This window comes from Fistularia commersonii, chromosome 2 (assembly GCF_037954325.1).
Source record: "Fistularia commersonii isolate RoL2024-O1a breed Wild chromosome 2, RoL_Fcom_v1.0, whole genome shotgun sequence".
Lineage (NCBI taxonomy): Eukaryota > Metazoa > Chordata > Actinopteri > Syngnathiformes > Fistulariidae > Fistularia > Fistularia commersonii.
Genome location: NC_141285.1, coordinates 8,280,608 through 8,304,605, shown reverse-complemented (window position 1 = coordinate 8,304,605; position 23,998 = coordinate 8,280,608). Strand labels below are relative to the sequence as shown.

The 23,998-nt window shown below is 38.1% G+C and overlaps 1 protein-coding gene across 1 annotated transcript; it reads right to left on the bottom strand.

Annotated features, from left to right (window-relative positions):
• Nucleotides 1-500: 500 nt before the first annotated feature.
• ret (ret proto-oncogene receptor tyrosine kinase) lies at nucleotides 501-23,998 on the bottom strand. Its single transcript, XM_086165615.1, has 20 exons — nucleotides 23,756-23,998; nucleotides 12,238-12,483; nucleotides 10,910-11,203; nucleotides 10,584-10,822; nucleotides 10,315-10,504; nucleotides 10,036-10,235; nucleotides 7,629-7,911; nucleotides 6,716-6,847; nucleotides 6,202-6,312; nucleotides 5,979-6,092; nucleotides 5,498-5,742; nucleotides 5,271-5,418; nucleotides 5,061-5,168; nucleotides 4,769-4,983; nucleotides 4,558-4,680; nucleotides 4,402-4,472; nucleotides 3,692-3,829; nucleotides 3,441-3,540; nucleotides 2,287-2,434; nucleotides 501-1,525 (listed from the first exon to the last, which is right to left on the bottom strand). The coding sequence occupies exons 1-20, from the start codon at nucleotides 23,820-23,822 to the stop codon at nucleotides 1,368-1,370; spliced, it is 3,330 nt and encodes a 1,109-aa protein (XP_086021741.1). The 5' UTR covers nucleotides 23,823-23,998; the 3' UTR covers nucleotides 501-1,367.

Sequence of the window (23,998 nt, the reverse complement as noted above, 5' to 3'; positions counted from 1 at the left end):
TCAGGCTCAAAATATATATGGTGATAATAATATGTTTGACTATGATGTCAAAAAAAATCTCACCACTGCAAAACATGTAATATATACAAAAAATGCTTTAGAAATACATCTTTTTAATTGATTTATTTTGTCAATCAATTGTAATCAGTGTTTCTTTTGACAGTTAATTATTTCACTGCTGTGTCTTTCCTTCCTTTGATGACTTCATTTGTCATTCAGTGTGATATGATAACCATCTTATCTGCCATGATAAACAATCTGACATTTCTGAATCTTGTGAGCACTCTTACTGCAGACATTGCATACTTCACATTCAAACATGACAACCAATGCTGTGAAGCATAAACCAGGAAATGCTTACTTTTGATTCTATTTTTTTGTCATTGTTTGATTAATTTACTTAATTTTCTATATACAGTGGCAGTAGTTTTTAGTTTCCAGCCCAATGCCGTAAGCAAGAATAAACAAATCCACACCATAGTTCTTTGGCAGCAAGGTTTTTGACATTATTTATATTCAGTGAGTCTTTATTTTGTTGTCTTTGGAGAACACAATATTGACAGAACATTGGTAGATTTTTACTGTTTATTAATAACTGGAACATAATCAAATAATATCAACATGGCAATGATAACACTCATCAGTTTACATAATCATATTTTTTACCACAATGATTGCAAGTATATTGTAGTCTAAATTGAATGAATTGTAGTCTGACACAGTCACAATTTACAATATGTCTTATGGCCTTATACTGGAGTAGCACTCACTGGTTGATATTTTTCATGTAAAAAAAAACAAAACAAAACAAATAAAATAAAAGAATAACATGTTTCAGTTTTTTGGAAGAAAAAACAGCTTTGAAACATCATGTGGGAGGAACACAAAATGGAAATTTGACAGTATGAAGTAGAAACTTTACATTTTCAGAACAAGGTTCAAAATTTTCCTTCCCTTTCTTTCCTCTCAATCCCAGCTCACTACAACAGATGATGGTAAAGACGTCCCCTTTAATTCCTGGGCTGGAACATGATCTTCACAGTAGTACATTAATAATCAGAGGCTATCATCAAGGCGGCACAGGCACTTAAAAGACATTGACACTGACATACAATCTGGTACAACAGTCATGCAATGATACAACTCGGCCAACATGACCGTGAGGTAATAATTAACACAGTGAAGAGCTGAAAGAAGCATGGTTTATGTCGATCCAGCCAGTTCTGCAGCAAAAAGACCCCAGTTTGATTACCCATGCAACAGAAATAAAGGGGAACCAACTTTAGCATCAGATAGTATATGTACAGTCTTATAGAAATATACACATCTACCAACTATTCATCTTTACTACAGTGTTGGTTTTGTCTTTAGCTATCAAACTTGTCCACAGCTTTAGGGGGTGAAGGCAAAGCCATCCAGTTTGCATAAAGACTATCATTGGCATATCTTGTAAAGACTGGATTAGTGGCATCATGTCTGTTGAGTGGTACCGGGCTCTTCTCAGGCCAGTTCGGGTATGACATGCCTAAAAATGAGAACACATCATTTTTCTGCACTCAGTGAAAGGTAAGCATCGTGCAGACAGTAAGACTCTTGAATGAAATTCCCTCTGTATATGTGCCCATATAGTGAAACTTTTTATGAGTCTAAAACTTTTGGTGATTCCATTTTTTAATTGTTTTAATTTTCTCCAAAAATACAGGTTGGCAGAAGAGTCAAATCCAAGCAGTTCTACCAAAGACATCCATTCAAAAGCCTTGCTGTTTCTCTGTTCAGTATTGTGGAAACATTGGAGATTAATATAAATATACACTGGAGAATTGAGAAATTTAAGACAATTTGGAATCCAAACCACAATGAATGACTGATTCCAGGAGGACCTGTTTCAAATGTTACACCAATTCCTTTAATGCAAACAAATTATGACTTCCCAAATGTGATGTGAGTGAAAAAGAAGCTATGTACCAATAAAATCCAAGTATATGAGCAAAGCTTTCAAAATTTGAGAAGGGTCTTTTCTACCTTTACATACAAATATAGCATTGATGGCCAGCAATTCATGTACATTGGAAGCAGGTCCAAATTGAAACATGTGCAAGACAAGATCTTTTTTCCACTGAGCCTCTCATTTGCAATGAAATGGGAGAAATGTCAGTATTGATCAGCAAAAGGCATGCCTAAATCACAGTCACACACACTTGACGATGAAAGCCACTCAAAACTTGCCAACAAAGAGAGCTTGCGTGTCCTGTTTCTAAAATCTAGTAAATGCATGGGAAATTCTACCATAGAGCTTGTTTTCAATCCATGTAGAGGGGAGGGTTCGAGTGAGAGGGGCGTTATTACAGTCCACTAGTGGTGTGTCCTCTTCAGACAGAGCATCATCATATAGAAGGGCGTCGGCTGGTGTGGATGCAGCCAGGTCCAGGTAATCCTGGCAAAAGCAGATAAAGGTGTTTTTAGGCTGATTACAAAGGGGAGGTCCTTCAAGTCGGATTTTTCTCATGTTTGTGCTTATTTATCTAGGATTCCAGTGACCAGAGAAGTGATTTTTTTAATCAAATTTCTGACAAAACAACTAGCTTGCAGTGTCCTAGGGTGTCTGCATTCTGCCCGCCCTTCAAATGAACAGTCAGTATGGTCTCAACTGTTTTGTAATTAGATTTTGTCAGGTCAAGGCTGATGTGTGACCTAATTAGAATCACACTGTTTATGATTCAGATTAATATGACCCCATTTTTTATAATATCTGCTTAAGTATCCCCTTAATTACATCTTTATTAAATGCATAGTCAAGGCTTCTTAAAACACAAACACTCTTTCATTTGCAGTATTTAACTAATGGATTACTTGTCTTGCCTAAATCTAACTAACTGCTGGGGTGTATACTTTCATAAACCTGTTACAAATTCACACAGGAGTCATCAACTTTTACACTGTCATCATGAAAATATATTGAGTGATTGCTGTTATTTAAAATGAGAAGTTAGTTTAACTCACTTATAGAAACTGCGCACTTTGCACAACTGTCCTATTTTTGTTGGATGCACTAATGGACAATTTTCAACAAGATCGATCAAGGAAGTAGAGAAATCAGATTCCCCTCCCCCTCGTCCTCTTCCAGTCTTTGGAAGTCAAGAAGATAAGCTATCGAGTACTGAACAACAGGGAGTGCTCCTGTCTATCATGTGCAGGTGAAGCTGCATTTGTGCATTTTTGACATCTCGGCTCTACCACTTGAATAAAAAAGAAAAGTCCTGAGTGCCTGTATCTTGTAAGGGCCTGCTTTTATTGAGCACATATTTGTTATTGTGCCTGTGTTTGTCAGAGCCGTAGCAATGATGGATGGAAACATGCTGTTTATCGACTTTCTTCTCACATTTGTCCTGGAAAAGTCTAAGGGCATCTTCTCTTAATGTTATGTACTGTGTTCACCATACCCGACTTTTCACCATCATCTTTTCCAGTTCTTTGCTGATATCTGAGAACATTGGCCTCTTGTCTGGTTCTTGTTTCCAGCATCGGAGCATGAGGTTATACCTGCCACGGAAATGTATTATTTTTTTAGCATATTGGCTAGGAAAAGTAACATTTCAGTCTGCATGCAGAATAATTTTCCAGGCTGCCCGACGCTGCTCTCAGTTACCAGATTATGATGAGATGAGGTGAAGTAACAAAAATTAAACCTTACATTTCCTCTGAGCAGTTTTCTGGTCTCTCCATCCTGTAGCCTGTCTTTAAGAGGTTAAAGAGGCGTTCAGGTGCAATACCTGGGTATGGATTACCTCCCAGTGTCACTATCTCCCACAGCAGCACACCAAAGGACCAGCTGTAAGAAAAAATAGAAACCAATGTGGCTTTTCTTAAACAACATTTTTTGGAAAAGCTCTGTTTTCTTAAAAGAATAACATGAAATGTTGGGAACACACCTACTGTATCCTATTATCAAGGCTTATGTCAGAGGATCAGCACTAGCCAAAAAAAATGTGCAAAAGCTAAAAAAGTCAGCCATGTTGTTATCGCACGCTGTTTCCTTTTTGACAGTAAGTACTATAGAACAAGTATTGTGACAGTTATCATCCAAAATAAAAATCAAAACAGTAAAGACAAGATTAAGAACTGATAATATTTAGTGATGACCAGTATTTATTGTGACCACTATTTATAATGACCACTATTTATTGTGGTCACATTTGGTAAATTCAAGAATCTCCAGCGATATCAAAGTTCATAACTATCTGGAACCTTAAAACCAGGTCATGACATGAAAAGTTCAAGGGCCTCTGCCCTAAAGTTTACAATAGTGCTGAATGCTCCTTCTTTAAACTTTACCTGCTGAAAAAAATCAAACTTATATTTCCCAAAATGTCAGACTTCAGCTTTCATGCTGCTTATACTCACACATCACTTTGTGTTGTGTAAATATGATCAAACAAAGACTCAATTGCCATCCATTTCACAGGTATACGGCCCTTGAAAGAAAACAAAGACGAGATTGTTCACTTCAGCTCTAAAGATCTAAACTGTATTTAGTGTTTTCCTGTCAGCGTTTTTCACCTTGCTCCTCTTTACATAAGAGTCCTCTTCATACACATCTCTTGAAAGACCAAAGTCAGAGATCTTCATCTTTCGTCCTTCAGCAACAAGAACGTTTCGTGCCGCCAGGTCCCTGTGAACAAGCTGGTGGACCAAAAATACACCTTGTAAGTTTTAATTATTGGCTCAAATCATCCAGAACTTTCTGAGGGCTGAGTGAGAGGATGCACACCTTCATTTCAGCAAGGTATTGCATGCCCCTGGATATCTGCCATGCGAAGGAAATCAGGTCACCCATGGTGAGCGCCCTGTCATCTGGGTTCTCCAAATAGCTGGAGTTTCGGTGAGCATCCCTTCCCATGAAGCTTGGGCCAACTTTCCTACTCTCACGCAGGAAGTTGCGGAGTGACCCATACTTGGCATATTCCACAATCAGATACAATGGACCTATTCAGAAAAATACAGTGTTGGAACTCCATGTGCAACACACCTGGCCTGACAGAGTAGGCAGACTGAGGTCTCACCTTCCTGGCTACACGCTCCATACATCTTGATGACATGCGGATGGTTGACTTGCTTCAGTAAAGTGAATTCTGACAGCAGGTCACGCAGCTCGCTGTGTGAAGCGTTTTCTGTCATTGAAATATTGAAACCATTTATCATGTCAGGCATTCATTTAAGACACATCCGATGTACTTCACAGCTCTGTCTCCTCGGCCTTTGGCTCATCTTACCCTTAAGCATTTTCACAGCTACAGTCGTGTAACCAGCTTTTCCTTTCAGCCGGAAAGCTGTTGCCTTGACAACTTTCCCAAACTCTCCTTCACCCAAAGTCTTGCCAAGTACCAGGTTTTTGCGAGGAAATTCCCACTTTGGATCCTCCTGTTAGAATAATATCACAATTTTAAAATAATGGAATGGTTCAACAGCGAGGAAGATTATCTGAAAAAAAAAGGCTTACGGGTATTTTGAAGGTGTCAGTCTCGATGGATTCCTGAGAGCCTCGACGTAGGTTGTTGCCGGGGAAGCTGATGGGGTAAGCCTGGGCTGGTCGGCGGAAAGTCATCTCAGCAGAAGTTATCGGAGGCTTGGGTGAGTTCTTGTGGTATCGGTGGATGAAGTATGACGAAAGGAGGATGGAGATGATGAAGGAGAGCAGCAGAGCAGTAGCAACGACTGTCTTACACATGTCGTCGCATATCACGTCTGGAGGAGACCAAGGAGAGGATGTCACATTATACAGCATTTCGCTGTCATGATCAAAATGATTAAAAGTAGCACACAAAGGCATAGTTTCAACTTGGACCAGCCACACCATTGCTATGCCATTTCTATATTGTGAACTTTAGCAAAGTGTGACAATAACTTTGTGTTAATCTCAAAACTATACTTTGATTGATTATTTATGCCACTCTCTTCTTCAGCACTGTCTAAGAGCTTACCCTCAATGTTTTCCTTCTCACAGAAACACTTCTCTGCATAGCAGTAACAGGTTCCATAGCCGGCCTGGATCCCATTCCTCAGTCCTCGTTCATGACCACCGATGACAGTTTCCTCTAAAGACGCAAACAACACGAAACCAAATTGGCTAATATTTCCTATATTGAATATATCAGGAGCCCCTGCCAGTGGAAAACAAACAGGAACAGGACATTTACTGCTTACTTGTACAGTCTTGTGGGCAAATGGAAGAATCTCTGCTTTCAACAGCATCACAAAAACTATCAGGACATGTCCGCAGGTCAGGAGAGCAGGTTGAGTAATTCTCAGATATGCCTAAAATATAAAACAAAGGAAGGGAAAAGAAGAAAAACAATCACAGGACTGACACTTTTTACCCAAACACTTTGAGTGGGAGTTAAGAAGTGAATTTGAAACTTCTTCTGTTGAAGAATAAGCTAAGATTTTCCAGTTATTGATTCAGACTGGTTTTAGCAATCATGTTTTTGAGGTCATCGTGTTTAGCAGAATAAGTAGCAGATTTTTCATGACTCCTAACACACCCTGTTACAAAAAGATACACATACTGGATCTCATTAACCACTTCAAAGGAAAACATGTTCAACAAGATGACCTCATTTGTTTCTTATAAAAACCAACCAGATGCAATGAATGTAAAAGAAACAAGTGTTTTTTGAATTTGTAACCAACAGTTTCATCATATTTACAAAGCCAGCACCTTTCTCTGTGCCCTGCCTCCACTGGCATCGCCCTGTTGTTGCCCCTAGTCCTCGGGTTGACTCACAGTCTCCTTGTCGTCTGTTTTCTGCACAGGACAGGAACTGCTGGCTCTTTGGATTGGCCTTGGCTCCTATTTGGCCAGTGCCAGACACATACACACACAAATATGTGGCTGCTGTTGTGATTTATCATGTATGATTGGATCCTTAAAAAGGTAAAATTCGTCTCATCTAAACACAAGCAATTTTCAAGCTGCTTACACTCAGTGTAAAGTTATTTGAGGCAGTCAGTTTATACAGATGTTCAGTATAGGATGGGGTGACAGTAGAAGATTACTGAACTCAGACGACATTCACAGGCATTTAAATAAAAGGAATCTTACACATCCCCCACTCAACCATTATTATTTGATCATTGTATAAGATAGTCATAATTAGTAGTGGTTTAATCCTAGTTGTATAGAAATATATGTGTAGGGCATCTTAATACACCATTGATAACACCATAAAATGACACCATAAACACCATAACACCATAAAAAAACACCATTGAATACACCATAAAAGGTGAATTATCTGACTATTTAAATTTGTCTTGTAAAACTCTCAAAACTGTTACCATACAACTGCTGAGTTTTGGGTCAGTTTTGGGCTTCAGGATTTTTTTGCTTACATTTGAAGCTAACTATTCTTAAATGGCATTTTTTTCATTACTGAACACAAAAGTGATTCGACATTGTCATGGTAGTCTACTTAGTAGGCAGAGGATTTTCAATTGTCAAATAAAAAAAAAAAAGTAATCAGCATTTGTTGCCCAGCCCAAGCCCGGTGTACACTCTGAAGTCATTTTTTATTGTCCAGGCGAAGCCTATGACACACCCTGGAGTAGAATTTTTTTTTCAGGTGTCTCACCTTCATTGTCCAGTATGATAAGGATCTGAATGCTGGCCTCCTGCTGTGTTTCCTCCTCCTGGGCTACAACAACATACTGCAGGTCTTGGCACTCGGGTCTTTGCAGCACTTCAGTATCGTTCACATAGAGCAGCCCCCACATTTCATCGGGAGCCTGTGTGATGCTTATGGCTGCATAGCATAACTGAACATCTGCAGACATGTTCCTTTCTGGCACCCTGAGGCGGTATGTGACACTAAAGCCATCAAACTGCTCACAGTTTTCCACACAGACTCTGCCAACCTGACAGAAGAAGGAATGCAAGATTTATATGTGAATGACAGAATTATTGGAACTGGCAATTTGACTGGTAGCAGGATGAGACAGATAGTGGACAGCATTTAATTTTTAGCGCAAGTAAGTGCTTTTTATATATCAGAACACTGAATTACTGCTTTGGCACAAATATAACGTTAAGGTTGGAGATTCACAATCATAGCCAGGAAAATCCTTTCATTTCAATTCTTTCACTCTCCCTCATTTCACAATATATGGTGTATTGATTTACCAGTACTTGTGTTTTACTTAATTGCATATGAGGAAATAAAGGAGAAATATATGTGCGCATCCAGGTATACAAACATATTCTTTTTAATAAACAGAAAAAAACAGTCTTTATTACTTTTTAATCTAAGAAGGACAAGGTAAAATGCTTTAATATTCTATTCTCAATTTTTAATGCTGTTTGAACATTATTTTCTTTATCAAATACTTTTTCAAATCATATCAGATTTTCATAGGGATATTTTGCAGGTCTCTATAGCATGATCCTCATGTCAAATATTCCGGAGCTCTAAAGTTGTACAAAAAAAGCTTTTGAGGATGTTTTCTTTAGTAACTTTGATATTATTTACAGACTATTGTTAAACTATAAACTATAAATTAAAAAGCTCAAAACTTTGGTAGAATATGTTAATTATGGGTTGCCTTAATGCAAGATTGTTATAGCAATGCTATTTCTCTGCTTTTCTTGATTATTTTTACTGTCTGTACTGTGTTACAAGGAGTCCCACATGAGAATGTGACACTTGATCATTATAGAATAAAAAACTGCTCAAATAAAGGTTGAATACATTCAAAATGTTCAATGAAAAGATGCATATGTACTGAAATCCGAAAGCGCATATTATTATAGAAACTGATGAGAACAATATTTTCACGTCATTTACATGGCTGGCCTTCAGTAGCTCTGGCTGATCATCGTACTTGAGTGTCAGTCATGTCAAATGTGATTTTAATTTTAAAATTGGATTCTCTTTAAAAGTGTAATGAAGCACTGAACATTACATTTGGCAGGGGTGAATAATGAATGATTTTGCATAAAGGTCTGGGGAGAAGTAAAGTGATTGCTCGAATTCAAAACTGTCAGGAGGCCAGTATTTTAGATACAACCAGCTTCAAGCAGCGGCAAGAATATAGACAGACTATTTTCTCTTATAGCTTGAAACATGTTTTCACAACAGACAACATGGGATGACAAATATTATATTCCAAAAACGTTCCCAATAATATTGGGATGTAGGCGATATCTGGGACCAGCTGAGGGTTAAATCAGTTTATGATGTGTCAGTACTTGTGTTCGACAACATCTATGTAACCTGACAAGGGGAAGCACGAGAACTAATATCTTTGTACCCCGCACCCCCCACCCCAGACACGTTGGAGGCTTGAATATGGATTGGATATGAAAAGGTTCATAAATCGATAGAGAACTGGAAATTAATGAAAAACAGGACAGGACCACAGCTTATGCAATCCATCAAAATTACATAATAATGAGTTTGATAACTTGTATTCCTCATTGACACAAACTTTTTCTTTTTCTATAAACAAAAGAAAAACGATAAAATATAGGTTCAAATAAAAACTGTTCAAAAAATTGAACACTGACAACCTAAAACATTCTTTATGTTTTGCAGTCAGATTTTAAGAGAAGGTGGTTTTGAGCTCAGCTTGTGTTTCAGTTTCAGTGTGACAGTGGAATTTAACACCCCACTGCTGTGAGGTGGGACCACATCAATGCTGTGCATATCTCAAGTAAGCCTCCACTTTTAATAGCCATGTTGAGAGTCAAGCCCCAAATCTTTATACTCAAGTCCTTATTTAAGTCTCAAGTTGAGTCTAGCCCCAAGCTGAAACATGTATTTCTCAAGTGACAGGCAAGTCCTCGTGAGTTCTTCACACACTAATGAGGAACAACTCCACCAAGCTGATATATAAACACACAAAAAACAAATACAGGTTGTGCTTTCAAGAGTTTGATTCAAGTCCAGGTTATGTGACATGAGTACACATCACCTGTTATGTTATGTAAATATCTTAAACTACCATACCAACTGACAAGAAACAGCAAACTGTATTGATTACCTGTGCATAGAGAGAAGCTCTGCGTGTCAATGTGAATATATGTGTAATATTTTGGAAGCGGATGTGAACTGGTAAGATGGTGATGTTGAAGTGAAGCAATACAGTTCCTTCTAGGCCAGGATAAGTGGTGTCATTGACCAGGTAGTCCAGCTGCAGGGTGCGATTCTCTTTCACATACAGGTTCCTCTTGAGGACGAGCTCTAGAGCCGAGAAAAAACATGACTATGTCTGTTCACGATGCCTTCATGTGAAAAGACAATCCATCCCTGGGTTACTTACGGTAGTCATGGATGGTCTCCCTTATGGCTCTAGAAGCAGCTTTTTTTTCAGAGAAGCTACCTTTTATTTCAAATGTTTCTTTTGTCCAGGGGTCGCTGTTGAGTAATGTCCCCACATACTTGTTGTGAGTCTTGTCTATGATGGGAGTTAAATCCCTGTCAAAGACAAACAAGGTCCCAAAGGAGCCACCCTGAAGAGACAGGACAGACCATTTCAATCCTGAGCAAATATTGATAAAAAAGATTCTAAAACCAGTTTTATATTCTCACTTTAGTGCGATTAAAGCTGATGAGAACATCTGCTGTGTCTGTTCCATTGACGTAGGGTGTGTTATCATCCTCATCATTGACAAAAACATCCAGCGGAGTGTCAACTTTGGTTATGACGTTTTCGGTCTGAACTGTGCAAACCAACAGGAGCCGGTAGCGCTCACTTTCCTCTCGGTCTAAAGGAGCTGTCACCAGCAGCTCAGTGGTGTTCTCATCTACTGCAAATGGTGCTGGGACATCTGTTATTACAAGAGGAGTGTGTGAGTGTTAAGCCATAAAACATTTGGATTATTATTAGCAACAAAAGGAAATTCCATATCTCTAACCTGATTCTACGTTGTAAGAGATGGTGTAGTTGGGGCAGATGTTTAGCCTGGTAAGACGTTGAAGTTGTCGAAAAGCCCCAGGGAACCTATTTTCCATGATGTGGGGGTTGGATGTGTCCCTATGAGGGAAGCACAGTTCTTTCATGTCTGTCTGGGCACATTGCGGCATTGTGGCATTGACAAAGTCCAAGGTGATCCGAGGGGCGCTTCTGTTGATGCACTGGGACTTCTTAGTGAAGTTGGGTAGCACCACAACATGTAAGAGCAGCTTCTTTACCGACCATGACTTCTGATCTGAAACAAGGTAAAGATAAACAGAAAACACATTTTAAAAAGGGCTTTTTCCTCTCAATGAAAAAAACAACAACCAAACAAGTCTATGTATCTCCTTGCCGGTAGTGCGATTTGACCAGATAGTTTTGGCAGCATCAGTTGAAGCAATGTTTGCCCTCTGAAGTACAACAAAATTATTCTTTCTAGCCTACTTAAACACTGGACAGCATTACCTCTTCCCAAAAATGATGGCCCTGTGATGAAATATAATCCACATGTTTCCTTTTAGACACTTTACAAAGAACTGTTTTTCTGTACTTACATTTTCTCCAAACAAGAATGTTTTCAGTATGTGAGCTATGATCTGTGAGGAGGGAGGAAGGATTTATGTTGATGAATTTATTTCATAAACATAATGTGTTTGACCTGATGTTGTAGAACAGGAGTCTGGAGATGACAAATCCCAACCCTTGGATCCCATGCCAGGGTCTTTGCTGTGAGAGCAGTATCGCCCTTTTTTTGGTCAGTTTTTGTACCACTTTTTTTGAAAAATTATACTGCAATAAAGCATTAATGGCTTTTTTTCTCCAAATAACAATGTTTTCCCAAACCTTGCTTAATTGTTTCATTATTTAAATCTACACTTGCATTCTTGTATAGTTGACGGAATAAAGTGGTTTCGCAGTTGTGTAGAACCATTAGGTTCTATACAACTTGGTAGAACACTGCCAAGAACCAACTTGGTAGAACACTGCTCTTAGAACTGAAGTCCTGAAACTTATGCTTTCCATCTCTACAGCAACCAAAAATGTGGTCTACTTGAGAATTGAAGGCAATTGGCTGGGTTGGGAATTTGAGATGAACTGCCCCCTTAATCTCAGACTCCTGCTGATGCCAAAACTCTTTTTTGCTTAAATTTAACATTATTAAACTGATGGGAGAACGTTATTAGTATGCAATGAGCATAGCCATAAAGAAAGTAATTTACTCTCCTCTGTAGAGGACACCTGGCAGCATTTCACTAAAATATCACTAAATTTTTGTATCCAACCCACTTAGCGAGGCAAAGTCACTCTCCTCCAGGGTTTTGTTCAAGGATAATGTTCCGGTGTTGATGTCCAGTTGAAACCAGGAGCTGTACGGTGGTCTTTTGATTATACTCCACCAGCACAGGTAGAAATGGGGCTTTTCTGCGTCATTGTCCAGCATGGCGTGGATCTGGAGGATCGGTGTCCCTGCAGGCTGGCCAACATAAACCGTCTCAATGTATTCATTCTGAGGGAAGTATAGCCCTTCAGCTCCTGCAGAACGAAGACATAAAAAACACCAGATTCTCAGAAAAAAAAGGGGGGGGGGGCAGGAAACAAAAGGGGAATTTGATTGAGAAAACAGTGTTGTAACCAAAAAGTAAGGCCTGACATTGAATTTTGGTAATCATCAGTGGGGGACAATAAGGACAATCAAACATTTAGGCAACAATATCAGATTATAATACTCTCAGGAAACTGTATGTAAACTAACACATACAAGGAATCAGATATTTTTTTCTTCCCATCCTCTGACAAATCTTTCATCCTTTCCATTACTCAAATAACACTTATGCAGCTTTTTAATTAATTTATCATGTGGTCAATAACATGTGGTTCCTGACCGTCCTTGTATCCACCTTCAGATGTTTAATTACAAGGGATCACATGATATGGGGGAAAAGAATCATTACCTGCCATAGGGGGGATGAGGGGTATGGTTATGTGTATGTATGTGTGTGTGTGTGCATGCGTGCGCACGTGAGCATATTGGGTTGCTCTATACAGGGCTGCAGCAGACTGTTTTTCTCAAGAGGAAAATGGAGATGTTAGTGTTCCTCCTGTGATTATATCCCTGTTATGGTCATCTTTGACAAGAGTAGGCAACCATTTAGGGGGAATACTAATATCATTAGCAGACTGCAAAACTAGATTTTCTATATCTGTTGGTGCAGTTGAAGCTTCAGCTCTGGTTTCAGACATTGATTTAATTTGGCAGGACTTGGATGACAGGAGGCAGAATTGATGGATAAAATGTGGCTGTCCTTTGTGAAAGATTGAGATTCACTCAGGCAGGCTGTAGCTCTTTTCATTAAAAGTGTTCCTGAGACTAAAACAAACAGCCTCGGCGCTTGTTAATCTAGCAGGGATGACGGGAGTCATTGTCCTGACTGATCGAATCTTGCTGATGAATCTTGATTTGTTTTCCAGCTTGAAAAAGGAATGTGATTGACATCTGGTCAAGATGTGTAAGATATTAAGATTTACAAAATGTTATCTAAAGTTATTTCTGAGTTGCAGATGGTACTGGCACTAACACTGTGTTCACAGTAAAGATTAAAATAAAAACCAACAAGAAATAATATTATTTATATATCATGAAATAAATTAATATTTCAAATGTATGGCATGCTCAGAAGTGTCATTTTCAAATAAGAATGAGGTGAGTAAAAAGAAATTGCCTAAAAATAAGACAGAAATTAAAATTACAGACAGATATTTGTAATCAAAAGCAGAAACAAGTTGCCATTGTGCACAGTTTAGACTGTTCATTACGGTTAGCCATTATAAATTATAATTATAAAACTGTGAAGAAAACATTCAAAAGTAACAATAAAAATATTTGTCTTGAGGAAAATTCAACAATCATAGGTCATTTTGTTGATGCTTATATCATCGAAGAATTTAGAATTAAAAAAGCACTGATTCTGACATTCTCATAGGTTCAAGTTATTTTCTATATTTGATTATTCTCTGTAGACTTCGAAGTAATATTTTATGAGTACTCAATTGTAGCCTTATGCTTGAAGAAATTATTGTTGCCATTACTTGAGGATTAAAAGCCACAAGTCACAACCTGGAGTGGTAAATAAAGTATGATCTAAAATGATCTTGAAAAATGAGCATTAAGCAGTTTCAAAAATGATAAGTGGGATGTATGTTGATGAAGTTGTCTGTATTATAAGTATCGACTTCTTTCTGTGGTCATTTAGCGATATATGGAGAAAAAAGAAATGGTTCAGCATTCTAATCTTGAAAAGAACATGATAAAAAGTCTGAAACATGATATGACATGTTGTTTAGTAACAAAAAGATTCCAGGGTTAGGATTATTATTTTAAATTAATCTGGATAGACAGCGGAGCAGCTTCTCCAGTAGGCTGATACAGCTCCGCTGTCGAACGGAAAGATACAGGAAATCTTTCCTACCTCATGCCATAACCCTATACAATAACTCACTCTAATCAGTCACTGTGCTACTTCAACATTGCCACTTTGCTCATTATTTATTTCCATGTATTGGCAAATATGGAGACTTTTTAAAGATCATACTTCATACTTATACACTTCAAAGTCTATTTATTTTTATTTCATTTTTTTACTTTTTTCACTTTTAGCTAACTTGTGAATGTCTTGTTCTTGTATGTCTTGCTGATGCTGCTGCTACACAATTTCCCAAGCCTGGGGTCATTAAAGTATCTCTCATCTCATCTAATCAGATCTCTTTTTATACCATCAATCGCCTTTAGAGGGTGCCCTTATCTTTTTGAATGAGGCCCAACCTTTGGGAGACAGAATGACTACAGTCAAATCATTAAATTAAGAAATTATAAAAAAAAAAAAAAAATCAGGAACAATGGGTGTTAAGTGACCTGAAGATATGAACCCCAATGTAATTCCACCTGAGAAAACAATTTGTTTTCCTTATCCCAAAGATTAATAAACAGGAGTGTATTTTACGATGTATAAGCTAAAATCTTATGACAACATCCAAAGTGAAAAAAGGAAAGACAGTCCTGATGGCTGCCTCTGCAAATAAAACCAGGCCATAATGCTCACTGGTGGAAGCTGAATGTATTTATGAATGTTGGTCTGGGCTTAAAAGAGCAGTGGCGGAACCCCATGCCTCACAATTCATTTATATAATTCAAAATTCAATTTCTCTACAGGACTGAAGCCAACTGAAAGCAAGCAGTTTACATCCAAACTAATTAATTGAATGGATCAAGCAGGCCTCTGAGCATGACTCATTACCATCCGCAAATGATACACACAAATGATGGGAATACAGACAGTAATGATATTTTACCTCTTGGCACCATGTAGGTCTAATGGCTGAGAGATGTACGACTGTTTTGGGAAGTCAAGACTCTGACATGTGGATGGACAAGCTCTTTCTAGAACAACCTTGACCTGCAATAACTGAGTGTGTGTAAACATTGCTATCATAAGCAGGTCTTTTACTGCTTCCAAACACCTATAAAACTGTTCCTGCTGCACACTGTGTCACTTCTTCAAAAGTGCCAGTAAGTAATTTTGCAAATAAAGGTTATGTTTGAACAAGAGGAGTCTTGTAGCAATCATTGTTTCTATTAGATATGTACCTCTGAGTAGTGAGTAAAGCTGAGTGTCACTGAAAAACACTGAAATAAAACAACAGTGGTCTCTCTTCCTTTTTTCCCCTTGATGAGTTTTCATGAGGTGATCACAACCTGTCCACTTTCTGAAATTTGGAACCAAATGCTCAAACAGCGACAGACCACACTGTGCCTCGAGCTAGAGGGAGCTGATAGAGTGAGACGCCCCCTCCACTGTCCTAGACAAAGACGGGAACTCAATTAGCTCAATGCATGCTTCGGCTGATAGATTTACCAGCTATGAGCTCATGTGCTGCACTGACCCACAGGATAACTACTCTACCTCTAAGGAAGTCTCAATTAAAACAAAACATACATCCCCACTCCTACTGAACATCCTTGTCAATGGCATGGTAGACCAGGCCAATTGCCTATTGCCTCTTTACATGATTAATTCCCTCAGTGATCCCTCTGTTGTGGTGTGAGCTCAGCCTGGCACCCTCAGTTACCCAAGGTCAACACACACTACATCTGTCCTTGGAAACAACTCATTGGAGAGGATCTGGCAGCAGACCAATCAATAACCATAAAAATCAACAGTGATGCTGATTGTTTTCCACTGATGAGCCAGACAGGGAGAATAGCTGAGGGATGCATGTGTAAAATGATCTCTGTTGTGCACATTATGGTCTCTGTCTTTTAGGCACTACTGCTGTGCTCAGACACAGTTATATTTCTTCTAATACATTAGTTGAATTTTAACCATCCAGCCAACATTGGCTTCAAAGTTTTCAAATCATCAATCACCTGGAACAAAGTAGCCGTGACATCAAGGGCACATTTCACCAAGTCATAATATATAAACACTTTGAAACCTATCAAGATTACTCCGCTTTCAATGATGTAAAACTTATGAGAACAGTCCTTGCCAAGGATTCAATTAACTAAAAAGCATTAATTCCGCTTATGAAATCTATTATTGATCATAACTTTTTTTTTTTAAATCTCTCCATCTTATATTCCTGTGCTGAGATGCATCATATCATCCAGGATACAGTAGCTACATTAAACATAGTTACAGACCCTTTGAAACAGCTGCCCCTAAAGAGCCCCCATACTCATGAATTATGACATTCGCCAGTTCAATATTTTCAGCAAACTCACTCATATTTATATATAAGCAAGAGTCCTTTAAAAGTAACTGTAAAATTGGATAAAAGAAAGGATTTTAAGTTATTTACTATGAAATGCTTTTTAGTCACTGTACCCAAATTTATCTGAGTGCTTTCAAAATACAGGGGGACTGATAATTAATCTATATCTGAAAATATTTGAAATAAATATACACATCTAACTATGATGGAACACTTTCTCGGGAAAAGGACAGGAAGTAATTTCCAGTCATCAAACTTTTCTTCAGAGCGTTACAATATGTTACCTTTTCCTCAGAGAGAGCTCACTTTGGGGTTGTCATATTCCACGTAGTTGGTTCAGGTGCATAGCGTCACATAGTAATCAATTAGACCATGATGTAATCCAATTAGCCTTAGGAGAGTATAAGAGCTGAGATCCACTGAACCATGTTCATCAGTCAATAAAAAATCTAATAGAGCATCTCTTCAGGGGTCAGCCGCACATGTAAATTCAGTTTAGGAATTCCTCTGGGACCGACAGTGGCTTCAGCAATTGACCACGTGGTACATCATACTGCTCCAGACTAAGTCATTAGGCTAGTTTGTAAAAACATCTTTATGCTCATCGCAGTAGCAGTAAAAAGCCATCAGATTCACTCACATGTACAAGGAGACGACATCAAAAGTCTACAGCCCAAACAAATGACATGTCCAGCTATTAAACAGAAAAACAGACCATTCAACACTTTACAAGTGTATGCCAGCAGTTCACTGAGGCTGTCCTCAGGTGAGGTGTGCAAAATGCTAGTCTAAAAAAGCATGGATCATCAACGAGCTGAACGGGATGTTCATGATGATGCAAATTCTATTGTTGTTTATGAGAAGGTCACGCGTGAATCAAAGGATTAGACACGTAGGAACTTTTGAATGCACAGGACGATAAATCCTCTGAGGATAGTGAATGTCTGTGGAAGAGACATGTCTGCGGAGTCTATGTCTATCTTCCATACTATCTTGAATCCTAACTCTATCTATGGGACTTGGACATAACTATCTACTGTTTATTATTTTTAGAAGTTCCGATGCAGAATTACTTGGTAAATTACTGATTATTTTTCTGTATTAGATGCTGTTATATGGTGAGTGAAAATGAAAAGTTTATTTTGAAGTGTCATAATGTCCTGCTACACTCCAAATCACTGTCGGATTCCTGGCTCCTGCTGGTAATTTTGACTATGAAGAGATATTGAAGAGATATTTGTAATTTTGCTGAGCTGTGCGATATGACAAAATGCTAATATTGTTAGACAGCAGTTATATGTTATCAAATCGATATTACTCAGCTTTGTTTTTATTGCTAGATTTACAAAAAAGAAAGCTGCTGAAGTGCTTTATATTTTTACTATTTGTCAATCAATCACTGTTTTTTGTTTTCCACTACTCCCAGTCCCAGTCCAATAACTTTCAAGAATTATGGAGGAGCGAGACATGACACTAATCTTTGATTCCAAGGTAGAACCACAGGCTCAGCTGCTTCCCTCTTGCAGTTTGTACTTTAGATAGGTCCAAAAGACACCATGAAACAATACCTACATATGACAATATTGTACATATACTTAGTTGTGTATGAAATTGCCCAAATTGTAAAAGAAGATTTTGTCTGTATCTTGCAGCTGTCTATTTTAATCTGACTGAAAGAGTAAAACGAGGTGACATTGTAAAATGAAGGGGTATCAAAACAATTTCCAGTGTTCCATTTTTCCTCTATTAGATAGAGATAGAGATAGAGATAAAGATAGAGATAGAGATAGAGATAGAGATAGAGATAGAGATAGAGATAGAGATAGAGATAGAGATAGAGATAGAGATAGAGATGAGGAAATTAAAGTGTCATAGCAGCTTGGGATAAGTAAAAATTATTACAAAAAATACAATAAGTAAAAGAAAGGTAGAGTTAAATGCCTACTGTTAACTCAGGGTGCAATTCCTTATCCAGGTGTTAAAATCTGTCCCCACCAAGTGTCCAACATTATGAAACAAGTCAAAAATGTTATATAACAGTGCAGGGGAAACCAAAATGTTATAGCCCTGAGGGTAAAATGACCTTAGGTCAATGTGCTCAAATGAAACTTTAAATCTTCCCTAATCTTTCCTTGTAAAAGTGTGTCCAATAAAGCACCATAACTAGTAGATTTGCAGAAGGTTTTACATTTCTACCTTGATTATTGGTGTTAATTCTCCATGCTTGGACAGTGTGATTGGCTCTGATGCAGAGCATTTGGTCTGAAGAGCGGAACATATGATTTCACAAAATGATTTTGGCCAGTTTCGGTATTCAGTTCAGCTGTTTTGCTAAAACTGTCATTTGTCATCCAAATTTTGACCAAACGGTAATATTTATTGGCATATCATTCTAAGTGGTAAATTTAACATTTAACTTGATTTTTAATGCCAAATAAACACGAGTATGCTGTTCTAAATCAGTCACTGCTGAATATTTTATCTAATATATTCATATGATAGACTGTCTTGTTGTTGCTGTCTTGTATCTTGTTTGGGCTTTTACGTGTACATGTACATTGCACTTGTGAGCACACATACACACACACACACACACACACACACACACACACACACACACACACATTCGTGTATACATTTAAAATGAAAAGCATACTGAGTTTTTTAAATCAAGTAAATAAGTAAGAGCCAAAAAAATGTTAAAATGAGCATTAACTCTGAGCTATTTAGCTCTGCATTACATTCTGCGTCACTGCATCAGATTTCACAGAGCTTTTGATGGATTGTATTATGATGCTTCTCCATCGGCAGATTAAGGCAGTGGATCGTTCAGCACGAATGGAACGAGAGCTTTCAAAATTTCTTGCAACGGCTGGAAGAGGAAGTAATAAGTGGCTGATGGAAAAATATTTTCCAACATGTTTGCCCACTCAATTTAAGTAAAGGATCACAGAAACGGACACTGAGCGATGCCTGTTAGATGAAAGGCTAATGTCAGTTCCTAAATAGACCTAAATGTTCAGAAATTCCAAGAGAATAATCTGGTTACTGTGTTCGCAAAATTATATTCAATCAGAAGCTCGTGCAGCCCAAATTCTGCAGTATCACTTGGTCAGCATGGCTTCAGATGAACTCTGATCGCTCTCGATTTGATGTGCTCTTGTAAACAATGGGTCAAACACTACTAAGCAACTGGAAAATAACTTGTCAGGACCTTTGTGAAACAAGGACAAAATCCCCCAGGGGTAAAATTTCAATCAATGTCTCCTTGTCCTTTCACCACAGCAAATTAGATTCTAGCCATGCATGAGAAGGAAATGTGACCCTAAACTGACTAGAGGATCAGCCTGGGAGCTTTGACAGCCTTCGTGAAGCTCCAGCAGCAACAGTTCAGGGTTAGACGCAAGCCCTCAACAATGGTGGGGGGCATTGTTCCTATTTAGAAGATATGAGTTCTTCTTCTCCATTTTTTCATCTGCATCTTTTTTCACTTATTCTATGGCTCCAAATTGGACTATGTCAACAATTTAAAAAAATATGGAAAAAAACAAAACAATCTAATTTGGGATATTATCCAATCTGCCAAATGCTACAATACTTTAGATAAAAATAAATTAGATGTCCATGTTCACAATTCAAGTAGCAATTCTATTCCCCTTTCAGTTCATTTTTGGGAAAATCTCAGAAGCACTGTGCTCAGAACCTTTCCATGTGCACAAGAACACATTGTCCATTGTTCTGACAGAAACAATGTTTGGTACCCAATTTTTCATTTTTTTCATGGTTTTGCAACTTCTTGTTGATATTCTTGGGCAATTGCTTGATAACTGCAAAGCTACTTGCTGATTTTTCAAAGATTTCATAAAAGTAGCCAATGTATTTGTTACATTTTCCTAGAAATTTGGGAACATTCAAGTGAAATAACTGAGGTGAACTTTGGGAATTTAAAAAAGGTGTCAGTATTAAAATATATGAATTATCTATTTAATATAAATTTTCCCTCAGATGGAGTCCCAGAATTTTGTTGTTCTTAGTTGTGGCCTATCATTCAAGGGCCCGGGATGCCGAGGAGAACTGGGTGGCCAGATGGTTTAACATCACATGGTAAAGCCTTTGTTTTCCACATGGCTTAAAAAAAGTCAATCAGCATGACAAAAACAAAATACATCCTTTCCTCCCTCTAACCAAAACTAATCCATGGTATTATCAATAAGATGTTTGACCGATGAAGAAAGAATGAGAAGTACCCCATCACATGTCAGGAAACAAAATACAAGCTCTTGTATCTGGCAAAAGCTCCAAATCAAAATAATAATGAAAGTAAATATCTTGAATTGTGTTTTCCAATTATACTAAAAGAGACGTAGTGACAGGTAGCGAAGACAGCTGACAAGATTTATGATGCCTCCATGGGCAACACAAAACAGACGCTTTGCTGAATCATATAATGTAATAAGGAACTAAATCAAATATCAGCATGTATCAAATGAGATTTATCGGCATGGTTCCTCTCAAAAGAAAACGACCCTGATAAGAATTATCGTTGAGATGCATGAAGAAGGAGTGGCGGGGGACAATGGCTTTCCGGGTGGAGGGTGGGGATGGGATCATCTCTGGGATCACCACTTGGTAAAGGGTTCAAAGGTCAAAGGACAAAGAGGGTCAAAGATACAGTAACATGGTCAGAGTGCAAGGTAAATGGCTCAATGCTTTTATGTTAAAACATCTGTGGAGGTGATGGACAGCAAGTGAGAGCCCACTGAAAAGTATTTGTCAAATTATAATTGACGCAAGGTGATAAGGAATACAATAAATATCATGAAATGAAATAGTCTGTTTTACAGGATTGATAAATTGGAAAATATTCTGTCAGACACAACCTAAAAACATTTTGTCCCGCAGCTCGATAAATGTTATAATTCCAATTTAGTTTTAATTAAATCACCTCAAAAAATTGAAATTAAGAAAATCTGACATAGCATATATACTTGAAGCAGCATGTTTAAATAATTGTATTTCAAAAAAATACTAATAATATGCTTGTACTAATTAAACGTCTGTAATTTTCAGGTGTTCGATGACTGATGATTTCACATGCTATTTTTATCTATATATTTTTTTTGTAGATTTCAGCTGATTTGCTGGAAATTTCAGAGGATTTTCTTGACAGGTTTTGCAAATTGTTTAATAAGATAAGAAAGATAAAAGCTTTTCAACAAAAGTGCAGTCCATCAGTTTTTCAGTCTAGTCTGATCAATAATCAAATATCTGTACAAATATATGAAATGTGCATATTCCTTCCTTTGTTGTGAAAAATCAATTCCCAACATTTGATCAATCTAATCGAATGCAAAAGAAAAAAACATCTAAGCCCCTAGATTTAACTGTAATGGCTAGAATGCAATTTCCACTCATAATCTTTCAACTCCGGTCGTCCTCCCTTTTCGCACTAATTTATGTCTTGAACTCCTTACTTCTTCTACTTTACCCCCAAAGCGCAGTGAGTCACTGGTCGTTGATTGCCAATTTCCTTTGTTTGATTACCTCAGCAAGAAACACCAAACTAATCAGTAACCAGAAACACCAGGGATGGGAATGACCCCAGTTAATACTGGCCACAACAAATGACATTGAGATATAAGACAAATTCTAAAAGGTGAGACTAAATACTTGACTCATACACACACCCATAGTTAAAATCAATTGGATGTGTTATTTTGGGGGCAAATAACGTGCGACCTGCAATGTGACCAGTGTGTACTTGTATAACAGCGGATATTTTCCTCAAGAAAACAAACACCCAGTGTTTGCCCAGAGATAGGAGCAGCTGCTGCACACCTGCCTGCCACTTGCTTCTCTTCTCTGAACAAGTGTAGGTCTTTTGTTGCAATACACGGGCAGGTGAAGGTCTCTGCTTTATGTAGGATGTGGATTTCAGCACCAATTTATTACCATCACAACCTTGACACTGGAAATTTAACAGAACCAACAGTGCTCAACGTTGAATTAACAGGAGAAATGCCTCCTTCGATTACAACCCACCAAAACCGAGCTGGGATGGAAATGAACATAACGTGGGATCTGAGCATCGTGTTTGCGCACGATGCTCTATATACGTACAGCTATATCGGCCAGCCTTTGTATGCTGAAAACCTGCTGTCAAAATGACAAATAATCACCGGACATTACATATAAGTGTGGCACCTTACAATTTTCATTAATCATTTTAACAACGCTGCAAGTGAAAGCCCCCTCGAGTGATTAAATAGGCCCATAGTTTATGGGGAACTCCAGTTTTGCAGACATGTAACAGAAGACATTAAGAAAAAATATCTTTGCCTCGTTTCATTTCCTGTCAAATACACATTTGATGAAAGCTGTGATTAGAGCCTCTATTAAGACAATTCGAAAGTCCCATTCACACAAAACAAACAATGGCCTATATTTGTCCGAGCATCGCATACTTGAGGCAAACTCCCAAACTATGAGAAGCACTTTAAATTTAGATGCATGGGAGCACAGTGTTGGCACAGTTGGGCTGTGGGATTGTGAATGGGATTATAATGTTATGATATATGGCTGTATTCATTTGACTCTAGGTTACTATGTGCCATACCATGCATAACATCCCGTGTACAATGCAGGGATCACTTTCTGCAACAGGAAACAGTGCTGGCATTGTGTAATGCCATTTAAGATACTTCTCACTCAGCCTCCAAAATATTGCACATCAGCTTTGACATGAGAACAGTATTTCTTATGTTGCTTCCAACACAACACTTAAAAGGCACAAGAAAATCCCAAATAACTGTGTCTCTGCTGTAGATCCTTTCTGAGAGGCAACAGAGAAGTACAAGATCCTTGAAAACGATCCCATATAGTGCAGATATGGACAGAATAAAAAAAAATCAAAATGTCTCATTCCATTGCAAATTCCATTTGCATTCGAAAAATGAATGTGTAGTCCTTTTTAAGGGAGAAAGCCTTGCAACTTCATCCTCCTGCTGGTTCCTAGGGAGAGGCGATGAAGACTTACCTTCCGTCAGCAGCAGCAGCAGCAGCACAGCGATGTTTCCCAGTGAGAAACCACAACTTGACCCCATGATCGCGAATCATAAGTGAAAGTTCAAGGATGCAAATATGATTAAAAAAACTTCAGCAAAAGGAAAAAAAGAAAGAAAGAAAGGGGGCAAGGGAGGGAGGAAGTCGACGAGTGAAAACTGGTGCTTTTACGACGCGGCTGAAGTCCCAGGTCTCGCGGAGAGGCGGCTGCAGGCGG

What these genes read in the sequence shown, in the direction of transcription:
- ret (XM_086165615.1), bottom strand. Translation starts at nt 23,822, where the DNA reads ATGGGGTCAAGTTGTGGTTTCTCACTGGGAAACATCGCTGTGCTGCTG. An exon ending in CTCTTACAACGTAGAATCAG is followed by an intron (nt 10,823 to 10,909) that starts GTTAGAGATATG and finishes TTGTAATAACAG; the next exon opens with ATGTCCCAGCACCATTTGCA. An exon ending in GAGGCAGGGCACAGAGAAAG is followed by an intron (nt 6,313 to 6,715) that starts GTGCTGGCTTTG and finishes TTTATATTTTAG; the next exon opens with GCATATCTGAGAATTACTCA.